This window comes from Humulus lupulus, chromosome 2, assembly GCF_963169125.1.
Source record: "Humulus lupulus chromosome 2, drHumLupu1.1, whole genome shotgun sequence".
Classification (NCBI taxonomy): Eukaryota; Viridiplantae; Streptophyta; class Magnoliopsida; order Rosales; family Cannabaceae; genus Humulus; species Humulus lupulus.
In genome coordinates, this window is record NC_084794.1 from 251445743 (window position 1) to 251463763 (window position 18021).

Sequence of the window (18021 nt, forward strand, 5' to 3'; positions counted from 1 at the left end):
ATGATAGGTGATCTCAAATTGTCCGAGTTCAATTGCCCATTTAAGAAGTCGACCTGAAGCTTCCAACTTAGACAAGACTTGTCTTAGTGGTTGATCATATAGTACATGGATGGGGTGCGCTTGAAAGTAGGGTCGAAGTTTTCAAGATGAGTGAATTAAGCTGAGAGCTAGCTTCTCCATCAAGGGATATCTCGACTCTACCCCCAGTAACCTTTTACTGACGTAATACATGGGCCTTTGCACCTTTTCTTCCTCTCGTACAAGTACTGCACTTATGGCGTGCTCGGTTGTAGCAAGATATAAGTACAAAACTTCACCCGTAATAGGTTTTGACAGTATAGGGGGTTCTGCGAGGTGTTTCTTGAGTTCCTGAAAAGCCAACTTGCATTCCTCTGTCCATTCAAACTTCTTGTCTCCCCTCAACAGGTTGAAAAACGGAAGACAACGGTTTGTAGATTTTGATATAAACCTACTTAGTGCCGCCATCCTGCCTGTCAAACTCTGGACATCTTTGTGTTTTCGAGGTGAAGGCATATCGATCAAGGCCTGGATCTTATCAGGATTAGCCTCCATTCCTCGAGCATTTACAATGAAATCCAGGAATTTTCCTGAAGATACTCCGAAAGAGCACTTCTGAGGGTTAAGTTTCATGTTATATTTCCGGAGCACGGCGAAGCATTCTTCGAGGTCATCAACATGGTTATTGTTAAGTTGAGATTTGACTAACATATCGTCAACATAAACTCCCATGTTGTTCCCTATTTGCTCGGAAAACATCATGTTCACGAGCTGCTGGTATGTGGCTCCAATATTTTTAAGCCCGAATGGCATGACGTTATAACAATACAACCCTTTATCTGTTACGAAGCTCGTATGTTCCTGGTCAGGAGCATGCATGGCAATCTGGTTATATCCAGAATAGGCATCCATAAATGACATTAGTCCATGTCCTGCCGTGGCGTCCACGAGCTGGTCAATCCGTGGTAAAGGAAAGCAATCCTTAGGACAGGCCTTGTTGAGGTCCGAGTAGTCAATGCAGGTTCGCCACGTCCCATTAGCCTTTGGGACCAGTACCGGATTGGCTACCCAATCAGGGTAAAAGGCATCCCTAATGAATCGGTTTGCCTTTAACTTGTCGACTTCCTCTTTTAGAGCCTTTTTCCTATCGTCATCTAGTTGTCTTCGCTTTTGTTGCTTCGGCGGGAAGCTTTTATTGATATTTAGCGCGTGGCTCGCTATATTTGGACTTATTCCCACCATGTTCGAATGTGACCACGCGAAGACATCCTGGTTTTTCTTCAAAAAGCAAATTAATTGCTATTTAGTTTCTTCCCGGAGGTTTTTCCCGACCTTTACTGTTTTCGGGGGGTCTGATTCTTCGAGCCAGACTTCTTCAAGCTCTTCTAATGGCTCGAGATCAGCTCTTTCCTCCACTCTTGGGTCAATTTCTTCATTTATCTCTAAGATTATCCCGTCTTTATTCTGGATAATGACGAGCGTTTGTGCGCTTGCCTGCTTCTTTCCCCTTATTGAAATGCTATAGCATTCCCTCCCGGCTAACTGGTCTCCCTTCAACATCCTGATGCCACTAGAAGTCGGGAACTTGACAGCCAAATGCCTTACAGACGAGACTGCCCCCAGCCCTACTAGGGCGGGTCTTCCGAGCAGCACATTGTAGGCCGATGGCAAGTCCACTACTACAAACTCCATCATCTTGGTTGCTGAGACTGGATAGTCTCCCAAGGTTACAGGGAGTTCAATGGACCCCATACAGGCAATCTTTTCTCCTGAAAAAGCGTACAAGGTCGTTGCACAAGCTTTTAGGTCTCGAAGCGTGAGTCCCATATTTTCTAAGGTGGCCTTATAGAGAATGTTTACCGAGCTCCCATTATCAATGAGAACTCGGTGAACTCTCTTATTCGCGAGTTGTAGAGTGATGACTAGTGGGTCATTGTGGGTAAACTGTACATGGGACGCACCGTCCTCAGTAAAGGTTATCGGTTGGGATTCAATCTTTTGGCACTTCGGAGCTCTAGGTTCGGGTTCATAGGGGGACCCGTCCCTAGTTTTTAGCTCGCTCACATATCGCTTTTGGGCATTCTTGCCCGTCCCTGCGAGATGAGGCCCGCCCGAAATGGTTATCACATCTTCTCCATCAATCGGAGGGGTTCTATCCTCTTCTCCAGCTCGGGAATTATTGTTTTGAGCAGGCTGTGGCGCAGTTGCCCTCTGGCTAGTAGAAGCCTGATTATTATTCTGGTTTCTGACATATTGTCTGAAATATCCTCTCGAGATCAGTCCTTCGATCTCGTCCTTCAACTGCCTGCATTCATCAGTAGTGTGCCCAGTGTCTCTGTGAAATCGATAGTACTTGCTGGAGTCCCTTTTGGACTTCTGATTTCTCATGGGGTCTGTACGTCTGAAAGGGACCTGGTTTTCATTAGCCAGGTATATATTCTCCCGAGACTCGTTGAGCTCGGTGTACACTTTGTACACGGAGAAATACCTTTCCTCTTTCTTCTTCTTTCCCCCTTCCGCCTCGGGGTTACTCCCTTCATTCTTCTTCCTTTTGGAAGGGTTTTCTGCAGGGGGTTTTGAGGCTGATGGGTCTGCAGAGGCAGAGTTTACGTTTATCGTTGTAGTTACGGGCTGAGAGTTCATATTCATTGTTGACCTCGCTCTTCTACATTGACAAACCTCTGAGCTCGCCTATTAAACTCGGTTAAGGACCTCATAGGCTTTCTCTGCATATCATCCCAAAGGGGACTTCCCGGCATTATCCCAGCTTGGATGGCCATTAGATGACCGCTTCGTCCACATCCCGAGCTCAGGCAACCTCTAGGTTAAACCTCATAAGGTAGCTTTTCAACGTTTCGCCTGGCTGTTGCCGAACGTTGGTCAGGGTTGACGCTTCGGGTCTTACACCGACCATGGCTATAAATTGTTTCTTAAAATCCTTTGATAGCTGGTCCCAAGAAGTGATTGAATGTCTCTTATATTTCTCGAACCAGCTTTTTGCTGGTCCTGTAAGTGATGCTGGAAATAACATGCATCTGAGCTCGTAACCCACATTACTTGCTCTCATTATGGTGTTAAATGTACTCAAATGACTGTACGAGTCGGATTTCCCTTCAAAAGGAGGGACATGAGGAATCCAAAACCCTTGAGGAAATGGAGTGTTGGAAATATGGGGAGCGAATGGTTCGAGCTCCTCGTCAGAATCCTCATCCCGACTCCGACCTCGCTCATTCTGCAAGAGCCTAAATGCCCTTTCCAACTGATCAATTCTTTCTTGAACCAGGTCCGCAAGGGGTCTCGCTTGAAATTGTCTATCATTGATCACAATTTCAGGCTCGCATCTTCGTAAGGGATCTTTGCGCCCATTTAGGCGATCTCTCAGGTCTGGGTTCGATGGATTACCACTACCCCGATTCTGATTCAGGTGTTCCCACAGGTCGGAGCGGTTCCTATGGTTTCTAGTATTTCTTCGACCTTGATCATACATGCTGACTGATCTGGTGTCTCCTGAGTCGTCACTGACGAGGCTTGTGGCATGATTATTCCGAGATGGATTTCTTTCATGCTGCCTCGTCTCTGCAGTGCGAGACCAAGACATTTGGCTTCTCGTAGGCTGGGCGTCTCTCCGTTCCCTAACAGTTCCTCTATTACCTTGTTTCCGTCCTACCCGCCCTTCCTCATCACCCTGAGTTGGCCTTGCGTTCCTCCGAGGTGGTGAGGGATATCTTATTGGTGATGGAGGGAACCGTATGGGTGATGGTGGCTGCCACCCATTCTGGGGTCTGGATGGTCCCGAGTTCGCTCGCGCCGGCTCGGTTGCATTTTGCGGGTCGCCAGGAGTCTGAGTCCGAGCCTCTGCAGGGGCTCGGTTATTCCCAGTTTCTTCTAGTAACTCTATAGTCGAGTTAACCGGAGCTCTAGCTCGAGTGTTTCTTCGGGGTCTCGAGGGAGCAGGTTGCTCCGCCAGTGGCGGAGGTTGCTCCGGTCTCCTTGTGGCAGCGTTCTTTCGAGGTCGCCCGCGAGGCCTGCGAGAAGGAACATGAACGTCCCGCGGAGGTGGGGATTGGTTCTCACGCGAAGATTGGGGCTGAGCCGCCTGGGCCTCTGCAGCTAACCTAGCCAATTTCTCGTTTCGCTTCTTGGCCTCAGCCAACTGTTTCCTTAACTGTTGGTTTTCGAGTTCGACAATGGGGACGTACCGTTCAGGATTATAGTACATGTCCTCATCATCCCTTGGAGCCGGAGGTGCTGGAGGTCCCCGAGAATCGGAGGACTCACTTCTCTCTTCAGTTTCTGGATTTACCATTGGCTGCTTCCCAGAGCGTCGTAGATAGTTTTCTTCAAGAATATTCTGATCATTCGTGGCCATAGCTATTCAGGGATTGTACTGCTTAAGGCTCTCAATGAAAGCACCAAACTATTGACGCCGTTTTTCGCCAACATAAAATGTAGAGCACGTAAACAGTAAAAACTATGGCAAAGACGAGTAATATAGTAGAATAATGAGGGTTTTTTACGTGGTTCAGTAGTTAACTCTGCCTAATCCACGAGTCTTTTTTATTAGGACTTAGGAGTTTTGTGAAAATCCTTCAGGGATGAATTCTCCAGAAATTCTCTCAAGATCACAAAATTCCGTCCCTTACAAAGGTTCATGACGTGAGGGTTTTCAGAGTTTGTTCCCACATATTTCGGGAAGATACTCCTCTCCATTAATTGGAATAATGACATTAAATTCTGTAACTCCTATATACAAGGAAACGTCCTGTAACGCCCTACTACCTTAGAGCCACTACTAAGTGAGTTTAAAACGGAAATTGTGCAATTAACTGACTCTGCGAGGTTTCTAAAACCAAAGGTGTGACTAAACCAGAAGTTAAGGCTGTAATCTTTGAAAATGCTTAGTTTCATTGAAAACATCAAGTATCAAACATCTGGGATCCCAAAAATAAGGTTTACAAAATATTTACAACTCAAAAATAGATTTACACTTGGTTAACTATCAAAAGAACAAGTTAATACATCCATATTAAAAAATGCCCCCAACCAAAGCAGTCGGGCAGGCCGAACATGTACGCGCCGCCCCCACGCTCTCCATACTCATGGCTGGTTGACTTTTTCTTTGCCTTTACCTGCAACACGGAGCACCCGTGAGCCGAAGCCCAGCAAGAAAACTCAAACAGTAAATAGCATATGCATATCATATAGTTAACATGTAATCCACAGATAAACAGGTCAACCATCAGACTAAGCAAACGCGGCCATGCCGCCCCAAAAGCCTTACCAGCGCCTGGGGTCTCGGTCCTCACCGTAAGGATACCCCATGTATCCATTGGGTCCTACCCTGACTATAAGCACTCCATGTGCTAAGTGTTACTTCCGGTCCCACTGCCGTTCCCGGCCTTCGCCGCTCTCGGCCTTAGCCGTTCATTTCACTATAATTACACATATCGTACAATTCGAAATAATCCTTAAAACATATGATAATTCAAATAAGGTTATATCCTGGCATGTAATACAGTCTAGGGCCATGCCCTGCAATAACACTATGGGCCCACGCCCTGTTCTCGAGTGCTACAATTTTCTTACCTTTCAATTCGATAGCTTTGATCACTTGACTCCTCGAGCACGATCCCACTCGAGCCCTAGCGCTCACCTAAACACAATTCATAGGTCAAAGTCATCACCAAACCTCAAGTCCAAAACCTAGCCTCGGGACCAATCCCGAGCCCCCCGGGAAGTCCTAGATCCACAAAACAAGGTGGTGGAATCGAACCCCGAACCCTAGGTCAAAATCCCTCCAAAATAACCCAAAAACCCCTTTTTGGGAACAGTGTAGCGCTACATCGCTCAAAAGAGGGCGCTATAGCGCTACAAGCAGAACCGAACATCCCCAGAAACAGGGCCTAGCGCTACAGCGCCCAAAGACTAGCGTTGTAGCGCTAGTTGCAGACTGGCAACACCCAATTTCGTTTTCTGCGATTTCTTTCAACCAATTCAACCCCAAACTTGTCCAATTCTTTCCCAAACCCAAAAACAAACTTATCAACACCTCCCACACATCCCAAGCATCCCAAGAACTCATAACCCAAGCTCATGCAACCTAAAACTCAAAGTCTACCATAGTTAACCTTAAACCCAGAAATTCAGTCAAACATCAAAGTTAAAGACTTAGAATTCATACCGAGGATGGAAATTCGCCCTTGAGTTCAACCCTAGACCTCCTTAGCTTGCTCCTCCTCAACCTTGGCCTGAAGTCCCCTAAAATCCCCATCAATTTAGCTTAAATACACAGCTCAAACCAGTCAAACCCTAAAACTGAAATTTCTAAAAACTTACCTCAACTTTTGATGTGTTCTTGCTAATCCTTTGCCAATCTTCAAGTTTAGCTTAGGATCCTTGATGCTCAGCCTACCCTAGCTCTCCACTGAGCTTATCTCCAAGAAAAATGAAGGGAAATGGTGGGAGAACCACAAACCGTTCCTTTTGAGACAAAACCCCTCTGTTTTTCTCTCTTTTCTTTTTCTTCCTTTATCTTTCTTTTCTATAGCCTTATAACTCTTTTCTACCAATCCCACTAAGTATAAAGCTTAGATAAACTTATCTCTAATAAGCCTATTGACCAAAATGCCCTCCCTATTATTAATTCTACATCCTTTTATCCATGTAGGGCCATTTTAGTCATTTTACCCAATTCCCACAAATTCCTCGAGTGTCTCTAATAATTTCCCGCTTGCTACCCAATACCTGATTAATCACCAAATATATATTCCTCATCATCAAAATTATCCTCAATATATATTCTCTAAATTACCATTTAACCTCCCTAGGCTTAACCCAAGCTGGGTATAAATTCCCGCTTTGACTTTTCCGCTAATCCGCTCATTCTAGGATCGTCTCGAGTCACAGATCACAGATATCAATACCGTTATGCCCAAAATGGCCAAAATTACAATTATGCTCTTTTAACACAATCAGGGCCTACATGCATACTAACACACATAGTCATGCATCTCAAATAGTCATATATCATGCTTTAAATCATAATCATGCATTTAACTCATTAAAGTCACACATATAAATCTCATTACGCCCTCCAGGCACACTAATCAAGGCCCTTAAGCATTATTAGCGAATTTGGGTCGTTACACGTCCCCTGAAGACCAAGAGACATATAACAGACTAGTTAATATTCCTTTAATGTAGGGAAGTTACAACAATAAATATCTTTTGAATGCATAGACTGCGTCTCATCAGATGACTCACTAAGCCGTTCGAGGTCAGCAATTAGCATCATGTCAGTCCAGGTCTCTAAGTAAATTATGAGCTGTATAACTTTCCCCAAGACCAGCTTGGAGCGGGTAAATACCACCGAGGCCGTTATATTTCGAGCTCATACCCATGCCAAGCTCGGGCTACTCGATTCGAAGACACCTGACAATGAATATATTCTGATGTTATTTCTTCCGAGCTTAGAAAGGAATTCGAGGCTATCTATCTTCGAGGTTGCCACCTGTTTTCGAGGGTTTGGCATCTAGATCACGAATATGCACTTTAGCTATTGCGAGCTCACACCTGACGAATCCAGCTTTCGAGGTCACAACCTCAGGTCTCGAAATCAGGGTGTAACAATTAGAAAGTCTCAGTTTAAAGTAAAAGCATTTAATTTTTATTTTATTAAAAATATGGGTTTACTGAGTGTAAAACATTACAAAAATTTACATGTCGTACCAGTTTTACCATTTTAATTATAATACTAAAGTGTGATATTTTATTTACAATTATACCGTTTATTATGTACAGTTATTTAAAGTTATTGTAACGCTTGTACAATTCATAAATTTCCAACCTCCTCCCTAGTTAGTATCCATTTTATTTTTTGCATTTTCTCTTCCTACTTTTAACTCTTTCTTCTCCGTTTTTTTTTAAATCTGGTAAACTGTTGATTGTTTGGACTCGAGAATGGTACAATCATAACCTACTATTCATTGTAGTCATTTTAATATGCGAGAGCATATGTTTTCTCACCGTCACCAAAATCAAAAGCAACCATTTAGTTACTTACATTGGAAATTAGATACAATTAATTACCCTTATACAAACAAATTTATTTTGGTTAATTAACTCAAAGCTTATTTTTGGAATTTGGTTGATTGGTTTCTATTATGTATGAAAAATGAATTTATAGTTGCTTTAAATTTGTGTCATCCAAAAATTTATTCACATATCAAAATATAACCAACTGATATCTTGATGATTTTAAAAGCAAAGAAAGTGTAGCTTTTAAAAATAACTATGTAGTATACTAAATAATTTTCTTTTCTTATAAGCTATTTATTTTAACTTGAAATTATAGGAATAATTTATTATGCTATATGATAACTAATTAATTTCTAAAATAGGATTGAAGGTAACATAAAATTATCTTAAATAATAAGACATGTAAATTACATGAGTGACAAAATAAGTCTATTAAAAATTGTCATTTAAAAGTTACTATGTAGTGTATTAAATTATATTTTTATTAATAAGGTATATGTTAACTTATTATACTATATGACAACTCATTAGTTCTTAAATAAGTTTGAAGATTACCAAAATGTATCTTAAATAATAAGAAATCATAATATAACCTAAAAATAACTAATTCATATATTAAGATGTCTACACATAATTTTTGGAAGTAACCAAAATGTATCTGAAATAATATGATCTAAAAATATTTTTTTTATATGAAAAAGTAACCAATTGATATCCACTAATATAAGCAACCAAAATGCAACTTTTTACAACCTAAAAAAATAAAAAAATTTGGAAAATGAAAATTTTTCATTTTTTTTTCATGCTGACGTGACACAATATATGATAAAATAAATTCTTATAAGATATTTCTAAAATTAGTTTACATTTTTAAGGCATTTATTTAATTTTGGTAAATAACTCCTTAGCTGACAACCATGCTGATTGGCCATTTCCTTTGTAAGGTGTTTGTTTTAATTTAATGAATATTTTTTTTTTTAAAAAAAGAAAAAAAAAAAATCCTAGATTTTTATTAGTTTAAATGCTAAAATTTGAAGGTTGGAGACTTTGCTGCAAAATTAAGCTAGAAATTTTGCTAATAATAATAATAATAATAATAATAATAATAAAATGCTGTAAGGCTTTAAAAACTTGAACCATCTCCTCTTTGTTAACTTTCGCTCTATTTTTGTTTTGTTTTTTTTTGAGCTAATCCATAATTCTTCTTCAAAGACGTCGGAGATGGATTACAGACCCACGATCATGGTCACCAACGACGACGGAATCGACGCGCCGGGCCTGCGAGCTCTGGTTCAGGTTCTCGTCTCCACTTCTCGCTACATTGTTCAAGTCTGCGCTCCTGACTCGTACGTTATTTCACTATCATTCATTTTTATTCCAGCTAATATTCTTGATTGTTTTCTATTGGTTCTGTGTTCCATTGTATTGTTTGATTGGAAATGAAGTGAATGTATTCACAGGGAAAAGTCAGCTGTTAGTCACAGCATCACTTGGCGCCACCCACTTGCTGTTAAGAAAGTAGAAATTGAAGGAGCCACTGCCTTTGCAGTCTCTGGTTTGCCTCAAAAGACTTCTCTTTGATTTATTACATTACTCATATAATTAATGGGTTTTTTTAAAGCCAATTGTTAAAACTTTGTTAGTTTTATGGGTCAAAATAATTTTTTATTTTCATGTTATTTGCATCTTTTATGTTTTCAGGAACTCCGGCAGATTGTTCTTCTATTGGGATCTCAAAAGCATTGTTTCCTTCAATTCCTGATTTGGTATTTTACCTATACTAGTTCATTGTTTTCTTCTTATCCGTTTAACCTTAAACACTCTACTTAATATTGATTGATTGGAGGAATATAATGTAGGATTCACCTTTTTACCTTCTTAAAAGAAAAGATGATCCTTTTTTAACTGTTGTGACAAGAAAGTATGAATATTTCCAATAACCTGGCAAAAGTTTGATCCTTGTAGTAGTGCAAAACAACTCTTAACATTAGGTAACTGGTGTTTAGTTAATTTTCTTTTGATAGTCACTAATGTTATACTTTATCTACACAGGTAATCAGCGGCATTAACATGGGTAGCAACTGCGGTTATCACATGTGCGTAAAATTTCATCTAAGCACTGTTTATTATAGATTATAGTATAATTCTGAACTGAGGTTTCATCTCAAAGCCCCGCAAGCTACCGCTTTTTTTAGTATGGAAAAATGTTAATGAAATAATGGAAGCCCAGTGGAAGTAATCCTAGTGTGTGCTTTCCTAAGAATTTTTGTTTATGCTTGTACAACTTGTGCAGGAAACCTATTTAATTCCTAATGAATGAATTTTTCATTCTTGAAAATTATCAGTTTTTGCTTTTGATTTCCAAAGTCTAGAAAAGTGCTTTTAAAAGACTACAGATCAACCAGAAGATACTACAGAGAAATTTTAACTGATCCACTATCATTATTTTGAAGTAATGCTTAGTTGGGGAAGTATTTATTCTCAAAATTGATCTTGCTTGAGATAGCTAAACACACCTGATGATATGATCATTTTGCATTTGTTCTAGCTATTGACATAACTATTCCCTCAATGTGTTCTTATTGAATTTGTTCGCTTGTTTGTGGTTTTAAACTTATAACTGGGTTTCTTTTGTTAACTATAGTGTTTACTCCGGCACAGTCGGTGGAGCTCGGGAAGCTTTTTTTAATGGTGTACCTTCAATCTCTGTATCTTATGATTGGTAGGAGCGAATATGCTGCCCTCACTGAAACTTTATTCTCATACCTGGCTTTTATATTGAATTTCAATATTTCATATCTGGACTCATATGTTTTTGACAAAGCTTCATTGTTAGTCTTGACTTGTATTGCTAATAGAAATGGAGGAAACAATAAAACTTGTATTTGGGTACTGGACTTGTAGGGTTGCCGGTAAAAGCCATAATGACGACTTCACACTCTCTGCTGAGGCTTGTTTACCTATCATTGATGCGATTTTGGTAGAGGTCAAGAACCATACATATCCAAAAAGATCCTTTTTGAATATAGATCTGCCAACAGATGTTGCTAATCATAAAGTAAGTATGAAGTATCAATAGGGTAAGAACTCATGAAGAAACTGAAAGATGTTGTATCTAATCTTTACATGTGTGCAGAAAGGCTTTTTCTATAGAACATTGTTTGTAAAGTATCACTAGTTGGCTATAAGGTTATGGGTCTATTTAAGTTTTTCAGTGCACACGCAAAATAATTTATGGGGTCAACCTAAAAAACTTGTAGACAATGTCAACAAATATCATTAGATTGTATGATCTGTCTCTAAGCTTTTTTGTTTTTTTGTTTTTTAAACTCTAGCTACTTACTTTTTATACTTCTTAATGACTATTGAGTTCATTCATTTCTTGACAAATTTAATTATCTTTTGAGTTTGATACCTTATCTATTGTATAATCATGAAATGTTCTATTTATCAAAGTTTATAGAGCTTTAGTCTATTTTGAGGCTTGCAACTCAAAATGCCTTGGGGCTTTAGGCTTATGCCTGGCCTCATGAAGGCAAAACAACTAGGTACCTGTTTAGGCCTCTCAAAACATTGCTGAAGAACTTCCTGCTTTTCCATCTATAACCCCTCCATCAATTCTTTGGGTCTGATAGGCTTAAGTGCTTTCAATGCTGATTTCTTTCTCCTGTGCCTTCCAAGGGATATAGGCTAACTAAGCAGGGTAAGAGCATATTCAGAATGGGATGGACAGAAGTTTCTTCTGATTTGCAAGGAGCAAAAATGTTGTCAACCATGACAATGGAAACAGATTCAGCAGGGTCTGCAGAAGTTGATACTCCAACTGAATCAGCAGACTATCGATTCTTCCAAAGACAAGTAAGTCTTTTATCGTTTTACTTTCTGTAACTTTCATATTTTCATTTTATTTGCTTTTGTTTCTTGCCATTGTTCTGTTGTATCTTTTTCTTTTCTTCATGTTTCTTTGAAGTTTGATAGTTTCTATGCTTGGCTACCATGGATGGTACAAATTAAAATTCATATCTAGAGCGGGTTCGCAGAATTCTTCTGAGATGGGAAACTAACGAAGAATCTATGTAAATATATATATATATATTATATTATATTCAATTGTTGCTTTCTTTTATATTATAATCTATCTCACATTGAAGCTAATGGCTGCTGCTGTTTTCCATTATAGAGTTTTAAAGTGACCGCTGTTCGTGTGGTTATGATTGAGTATTTTCTAAATGTACTCGAGGGAAATGCTTGATTGTAAATATTTAAAAGAATTATTTGGGAAAACATCGCTTTTCCTTGTTTTCTAGTTGATATTTCAAATTTCACTGCATTCTTCTAAAATATTGTAGAATAACTAAGTTTTTGCTTTTGTAGGTTACGGGTGCTCAATCAGATAAGGAGGATGATACAGATCACCAAATTTTGCGAGAAGGATATGTGCGTATATTTGGTTTACTTCAACATATAGTGGAGGTTATTCCTATGATTAACATGGTTCTTACGAATTCTTTTTCCAGATCACTGTCACTCCCCTTAGCGCCATCTCTCGTGCTGAGATGGATTGCCAAGCCTACTTCAAAGACTGGCTACCAAGAGTTGCTGAGCGCTTCTCTTCATCAGCACTGTGATGCTTTAAGATACATCTTTTGAATAAAATTCTATCCTATTGACTAGGCATAAAATTTTCTCTCAAATAATATATTAGTTTTAGCTGGAGAAACGCAATTATCCATTTTAGTTATTAAAAAAAAACCAAATTCTGATTGATGCAGGTTTGACTGCAGCAGAACCTGATTGAAAGAGCTGTTTTGGATTTCGATTGTGCTTTAGTGTCTTTAGTATTCCTCTATAGCAAGAAATCATTATATTGAAGGACATTTAAATGCCTGGTATGGACCTTGTAGCTTGGACTAAATGGAAAAAACATAATATGTATATTTATATCATCAGTCTTTGTTACTAAGAATTGATGATGCTAGAGACACCACAAAATATTACACTCAGAACTTGTTAAAGTTTTATCTTTTCTTATTGCCCACAACGTAATATTTGGTGGTTATACAATAAAAGAAGTTAAATGATTACGGTTTCAAATTCATATTGTCATATATGTATAAGTATGCATATAATCACCTATGTCATAACATGGACATAGATTTTTAGGATGATGGACATACACATACAAGCACACAAGAATGTACATATCTCTTCTATAAAAAATATTTAGATAACTAATTTTTTTTTGTTTTAACCTTAGTTTTATTTTTTTCCAGTTAACTTTAATGAAATATTTTTATAGTTAATAGAATATTCTTATATTTAATGATAGATTATAAACATAATTTAACTTTAAATAAAATTAATTGAATAAATAATTAAACAAATTAAAATAAGATATTTTTGAGATATTTTACTATGATAATTATTTAAGAAATAATAAAATCATATATTTAATAACTTAAATAAAATTTAATTAAACTTTACTTTAATATTATATTAAATATATAATATTTTGTTGCCACTGTCAAATTCAAAAACTAGAGTAAACATAAACTTAAACAAAAATTAATTAATTAATTAAAATAAAATATTTTAAAGATATTTTATGATAATATTAAATTATCTTTATTTAAAAATAATAAATGCATGCATATTTTTTTTTATCTTATAAATTTGTGTGATAATTTATTTTTTATGAAGTAATTGGAGTTCTTTTGCTTTATCAAATTCACCAAAGGACATTGGGAGATACATTAGAAACTAAAAATAATTTATGCATGTATACTAATGTTTACACTAAGACCTTTTCTATTTTTATTTTATTTCTATTATTAATTTCTTTTTAATTATTATTGTATTTTATATATATATATATATCATGTAGCCATGCAAATATATATCAATGTCAACGTTGTGTTTATATGTCATATATATATATAGATTACTGATATAAATATTTATATATACTATAGAACTATAATTCATTTTATTATATATATATTTAAAAAAAACAGTGAACCAATTTTTATTAAAATTATAGACAATATTTACAACTTTAAAACTAAGCAAACATGCCTTGCGCGTTGCTTCTACCTAGTATGTTTATATTTTATAGAGTAAATGAATGCTAAAATACCTAATGTTTTCAAAATGTTATACTTTTATACATTTTTTTTTGCGTTATATACACTCAATGTCTTCAAAATATTATACTTTTAAACCCAATTTTTTTTGCGGTAAATATACCTAATATTTTTAAAATGTTGCACTTTTATATATATTTTTAAAAATTATTTTAAGAAATAATAAGAAAGTGAAGGGAAAATATAGGGTTTTTTTATTTTTAAAATTTCAAATTATTTTTACTTTCAAAATAATAAAAAAAATTAAGATTAGTAAAATTAATCAAAATAATTAAACTTACATTTTTTCTTTACTTCTTTTTTTAAAAAAGTTATATTTTAAATTGATGAAAATATATAAGTTTTTAATAATTTTAAATTATTTCTATTAATTTTAATAAAACATTTATTAATGTTTAATTTAAAATAGTTATTTTGAGAAATAATAAGAAAGAAAAAATAATTAAAATCCTATGGTTGTGTTTGGTAAAAATTTTGCTTTTGAATTTTTTAAACACAAAAATGAAAATATTATTTAATTTATGTTTCTTTATTTTTAAAAATTAAATTTTGTTTGGTAACTATTTTTATTTTTTGTTTTTAAAAACAAAAAAAATAAACGCGTTTGATAATTTTTATTTTTATTTTTTGTTTAATAATATGAGATGTTGATTTGAAGAAGAGAAGAAAAAAAAATCGAAAACGGTTTAAAAAAATTTTAAAAGTGAAAAAAATTCTATTTACAAAATTTCATAAATTTTATTTAAAAATTAAAAAAATAATAAATAAAAATAGAGTTACCAAATATATTTTATGTTTAATTGTCAAATTTTTCATTAATTAAATAAAATTATTTTTTTAAGTGTTACCAAACAGTACCTATATTTTTCATAAACTGTATTATTATTTATCAAAATAATAAAAAATAAGTATAAAAATACAACATTTTAAAAATATTAAGTATATTTACCGCTAAAAAAAAATTTGATATAAAAATACAACATTTTGAAAATATTAAATATATTTATCGCAAAAGAAAATTGAGAATAAAAATTCAACTTTTAGAAAATATCCACCTTACGATCGATGCCGGAAGACCGAACCCAGACTTTTCTTTATTACCACATTGCGCTTTGCTCGGTACGGAGATAGGAGCTCCGAACCTGCAGAGACGAGATCTCTACTCCTAGAACCTTTGCTTGTGGTTTGGGGCACCGTAGCTCACCTTTCACTAAAAAAAAAAAATAACAATACACTATTTGGCGACTCTTTAGGGAAATAACATGCTTCGGGTTAAGTATTTTAGCACGTTTACTCACATTAATGAAGTTTTCATTCTTCTTGATAAAAACAAAATTATATATATATATATATATATATATATATAAAAGTGCTGTCCGTGTTGAGACTGATAAGAGATTGACGGGCCATTTACCATTCCACAAATAGTTCTATTAGATTTAGAGAAGTAGTACAGCACTCGTTTAGAGAGAGTAACAACACCTGCTTTTAAAGGAACAAAACAAATTATATACAAGGCACTCTTTCTTAATTATAATATATTGTGCCTAATATTACACTGAAGTGTTTTCAAATTTTAAAATATAAAATGTAAAATAAAGGAAACTATAAATAATTTTCAAAAGTATAGTTTTCTCTATTTCCAAAAACAAAAATAATTGTATTTGTATAAATATGCAGCTACAAAATGAACAAGAAAAACTCAGAAAAGCCCCTGTATATTTTGTCTTTGGGATAAATTTTTGAGGCTTGCTTGAACTCAACAAACCTAAGTAAATTGATTGATTTGGAAGATGACATTGCAATCTGTCTTCAAAAGTACCAATTTAGTTACTTATTTTGATTGGAGAATGATCCTTAAAATATATTCTGTATTTGCCAATTAAAGAGATATCCTTTTCATTTTATAGACACACACACACACACACAAAAAAGGTTAAAGAAAATGATATGAAGTGGACCACTGCTTATACACACATATAAATATAACAGGTTGCTACTCTTTATTCGTATTAAAATTAATGTGAAGTGTCAACTAAAATATGGACATTAAAAATTTTGTAATATGTGGACTATGTTAAGTTCTATTTATTTGTATTTGCCTATTTATTTAATATGACATAGTTGTTATGCATGGAATTCTAATTTGTATTTATAAAATAATTAATAATCACACCTCCATTTCTTTTGGACAACCAAGCTCAAATACTCCCAATAAGCCACATCATCGTTGTTATTATAGAGCCACATTCAATAAATATATGCCTGAAGTTTCGTACTTTAGAAAAATAAATTATAATCAAGGCATGAAAGTCATGTAGGTTGTCCCATCCATTCTTTACCATTCACATGTCTATTTCAACATTTTTCTCCATCTCTCTCTCTCTCTCTCTAGGTTACACATCTTCAACTCTTCCAAGTGTAGATTATTTATCACATTTACCAAATATAAGTAAATTACAAAACCATCCATTCTCTCTTAACCCCTTCTTCTCAAATCTCGTTTTAGTCAACACTTATCAAAATTGAATTGCCAAAATGTATTAACAAAATGAGAGATTATATTTGTTTGTTTTGAATTGAAATTGCAGTTTTGTTTTTTCCTTTCTTAAATAAGTATGACAACTTAATTAACCAAAAAAATAAGACCCATACACAAGTCACGAACACCAAGTCAAATGGCAAAAAAGCCAGCACAACAGCTAAAAATAGACAGAACAACAAATAAGAAGCTATATTTAAATATGGATTAATTAAAAACCAAACGTATAATGCTTTCTTTTTTTACTTTTCTTTGCTTTTGGTAACTAAAGTTTCATCTCAACATTTGATTATGTGAAAGTGTAAGATTCTAAAACAAACCTCACTAACAATCACAAGAAAACTCAAGAGAAGTAGTGATTGGAAAAACCCTTTTCATATAGTATATAATATATTTATATATATACTAAGTATGATATATAATAAGAGATTTATAAATAAATGTATGTACATGGATGGCCAGAGAATCTCTGCATTTGAAGGCTTCAAGCTTTTGTCGGCAAAGCATGTGATTCCACTAGAATCGACCATAGAACATGAACATCTTCATAGGGGCACGACTTCACATCTTCGTATAGAATATAAATCCCTCTTCCTAAATCATCAAATGTAATCAAAAGATATAATACATGTAAAACTTGTGACAAGGAATGTAATTAAAGAAGAAGAAGAAGAAAATGTAGACAATATATTTATCTGGTCTTAAAATGAATGAAGAACAACATTGAAAAAGAAGATGAAAATGAGTTCGATATGAGCATAATATCATGCATATTCTAAAGTATTATTATTACTTTTCTTTGGAGCAGAGTGGAGACGAAACCAGAGCTTCTTCAACGGAGAGAAGAGGGATTGGAGCCACCCCATTTGGACAAATGGATGTGGCTCTCATGTAGGTGAACGTGCTATGGAAAATAGAAGAAGAAGATACTACTAATAATAATAAGACAGAGAAGAATGAGAATGAGAATAAGAAGAAATTAATGGGTTTTGTTTGTATTGGGGTGTTTTATTTTGCTTAGACAAAGGGTGAAGTTATAAGGTCACTATTTTAGTAGGACATTTTTTTACAATTTTTTTAGCCTTTGGTGGCCAATCATGCTTATTACATTTTTGCTCTTGGTGTAGTGTCTTTGTCAACCTTTCCCATTTTTATCTTACAACACAAGGAGCCATTCCACCAATCAGCTGTGCTTCTCACACTTCCAAACATGCCCTTACTTCATATTAAATTCCTTATCACTCAAGCCAAATTGTAGGGGTTTTTTTTTTCTATCTATGT

At 35.4% G+C, this 18021-nt stretch overlaps 1 protein-coding gene and 1 long non-coding RNA gene across 3 annotated transcripts; one reads left to right on the forward strand and one right to left on the reverse strand.

Moving 5' to 3' along the window:
• The first annotated feature begins 9169 nt into the window (after positions 1-9169).
• LOC133819192 (uncharacterized) lies at positions 9170-13074 on the forward strand. Of its 2 annotated transcripts, XM_062252377.1 has the most exons (10): positions 9170-9401; positions 9516-9610; positions 9757-9821; positions 10108-10151; positions 10700-10777; positions 10960-11113; positions 11737-11913; positions 12430-12492; positions 12573-12729; positions 12828-13074. In XM_062252377.1, exons 1-9 carry the CDS (start codon positions 9277-9279, stop codon positions 12681-12683), a joined length of 912 nt encoding a protein of 303 aa, XP_062108361.1. In that variant the 5' UTR covers positions 9170-9276; the 3' UTR covers positions 12684-12729; positions 12828-13074. The 2 variants fall into 2 exon arrangements, with proteins under 2 accessions (XP_062108361.1, XP_062108360.1); XM_062252376.1 differs by having other exon boundaries at positions 12573-13074.
• A 3750-nt stretch (positions 13075-16824) lies between these two features.
• LOC133816640 (uncharacterized) lies at positions 16825-17811 on the reverse strand. Its single transcript, XR_009885390.1, has 2 exons — positions 17534-17811; positions 16825-17334 (listed from the first exon to the last, which is right to left on the reverse strand). It is a non-coding gene; the product is annotated as an uncharacterized LOC133816640 (long non-coding RNA).
• Positions 17812-18021: the final 210 nt, after the last annotated feature.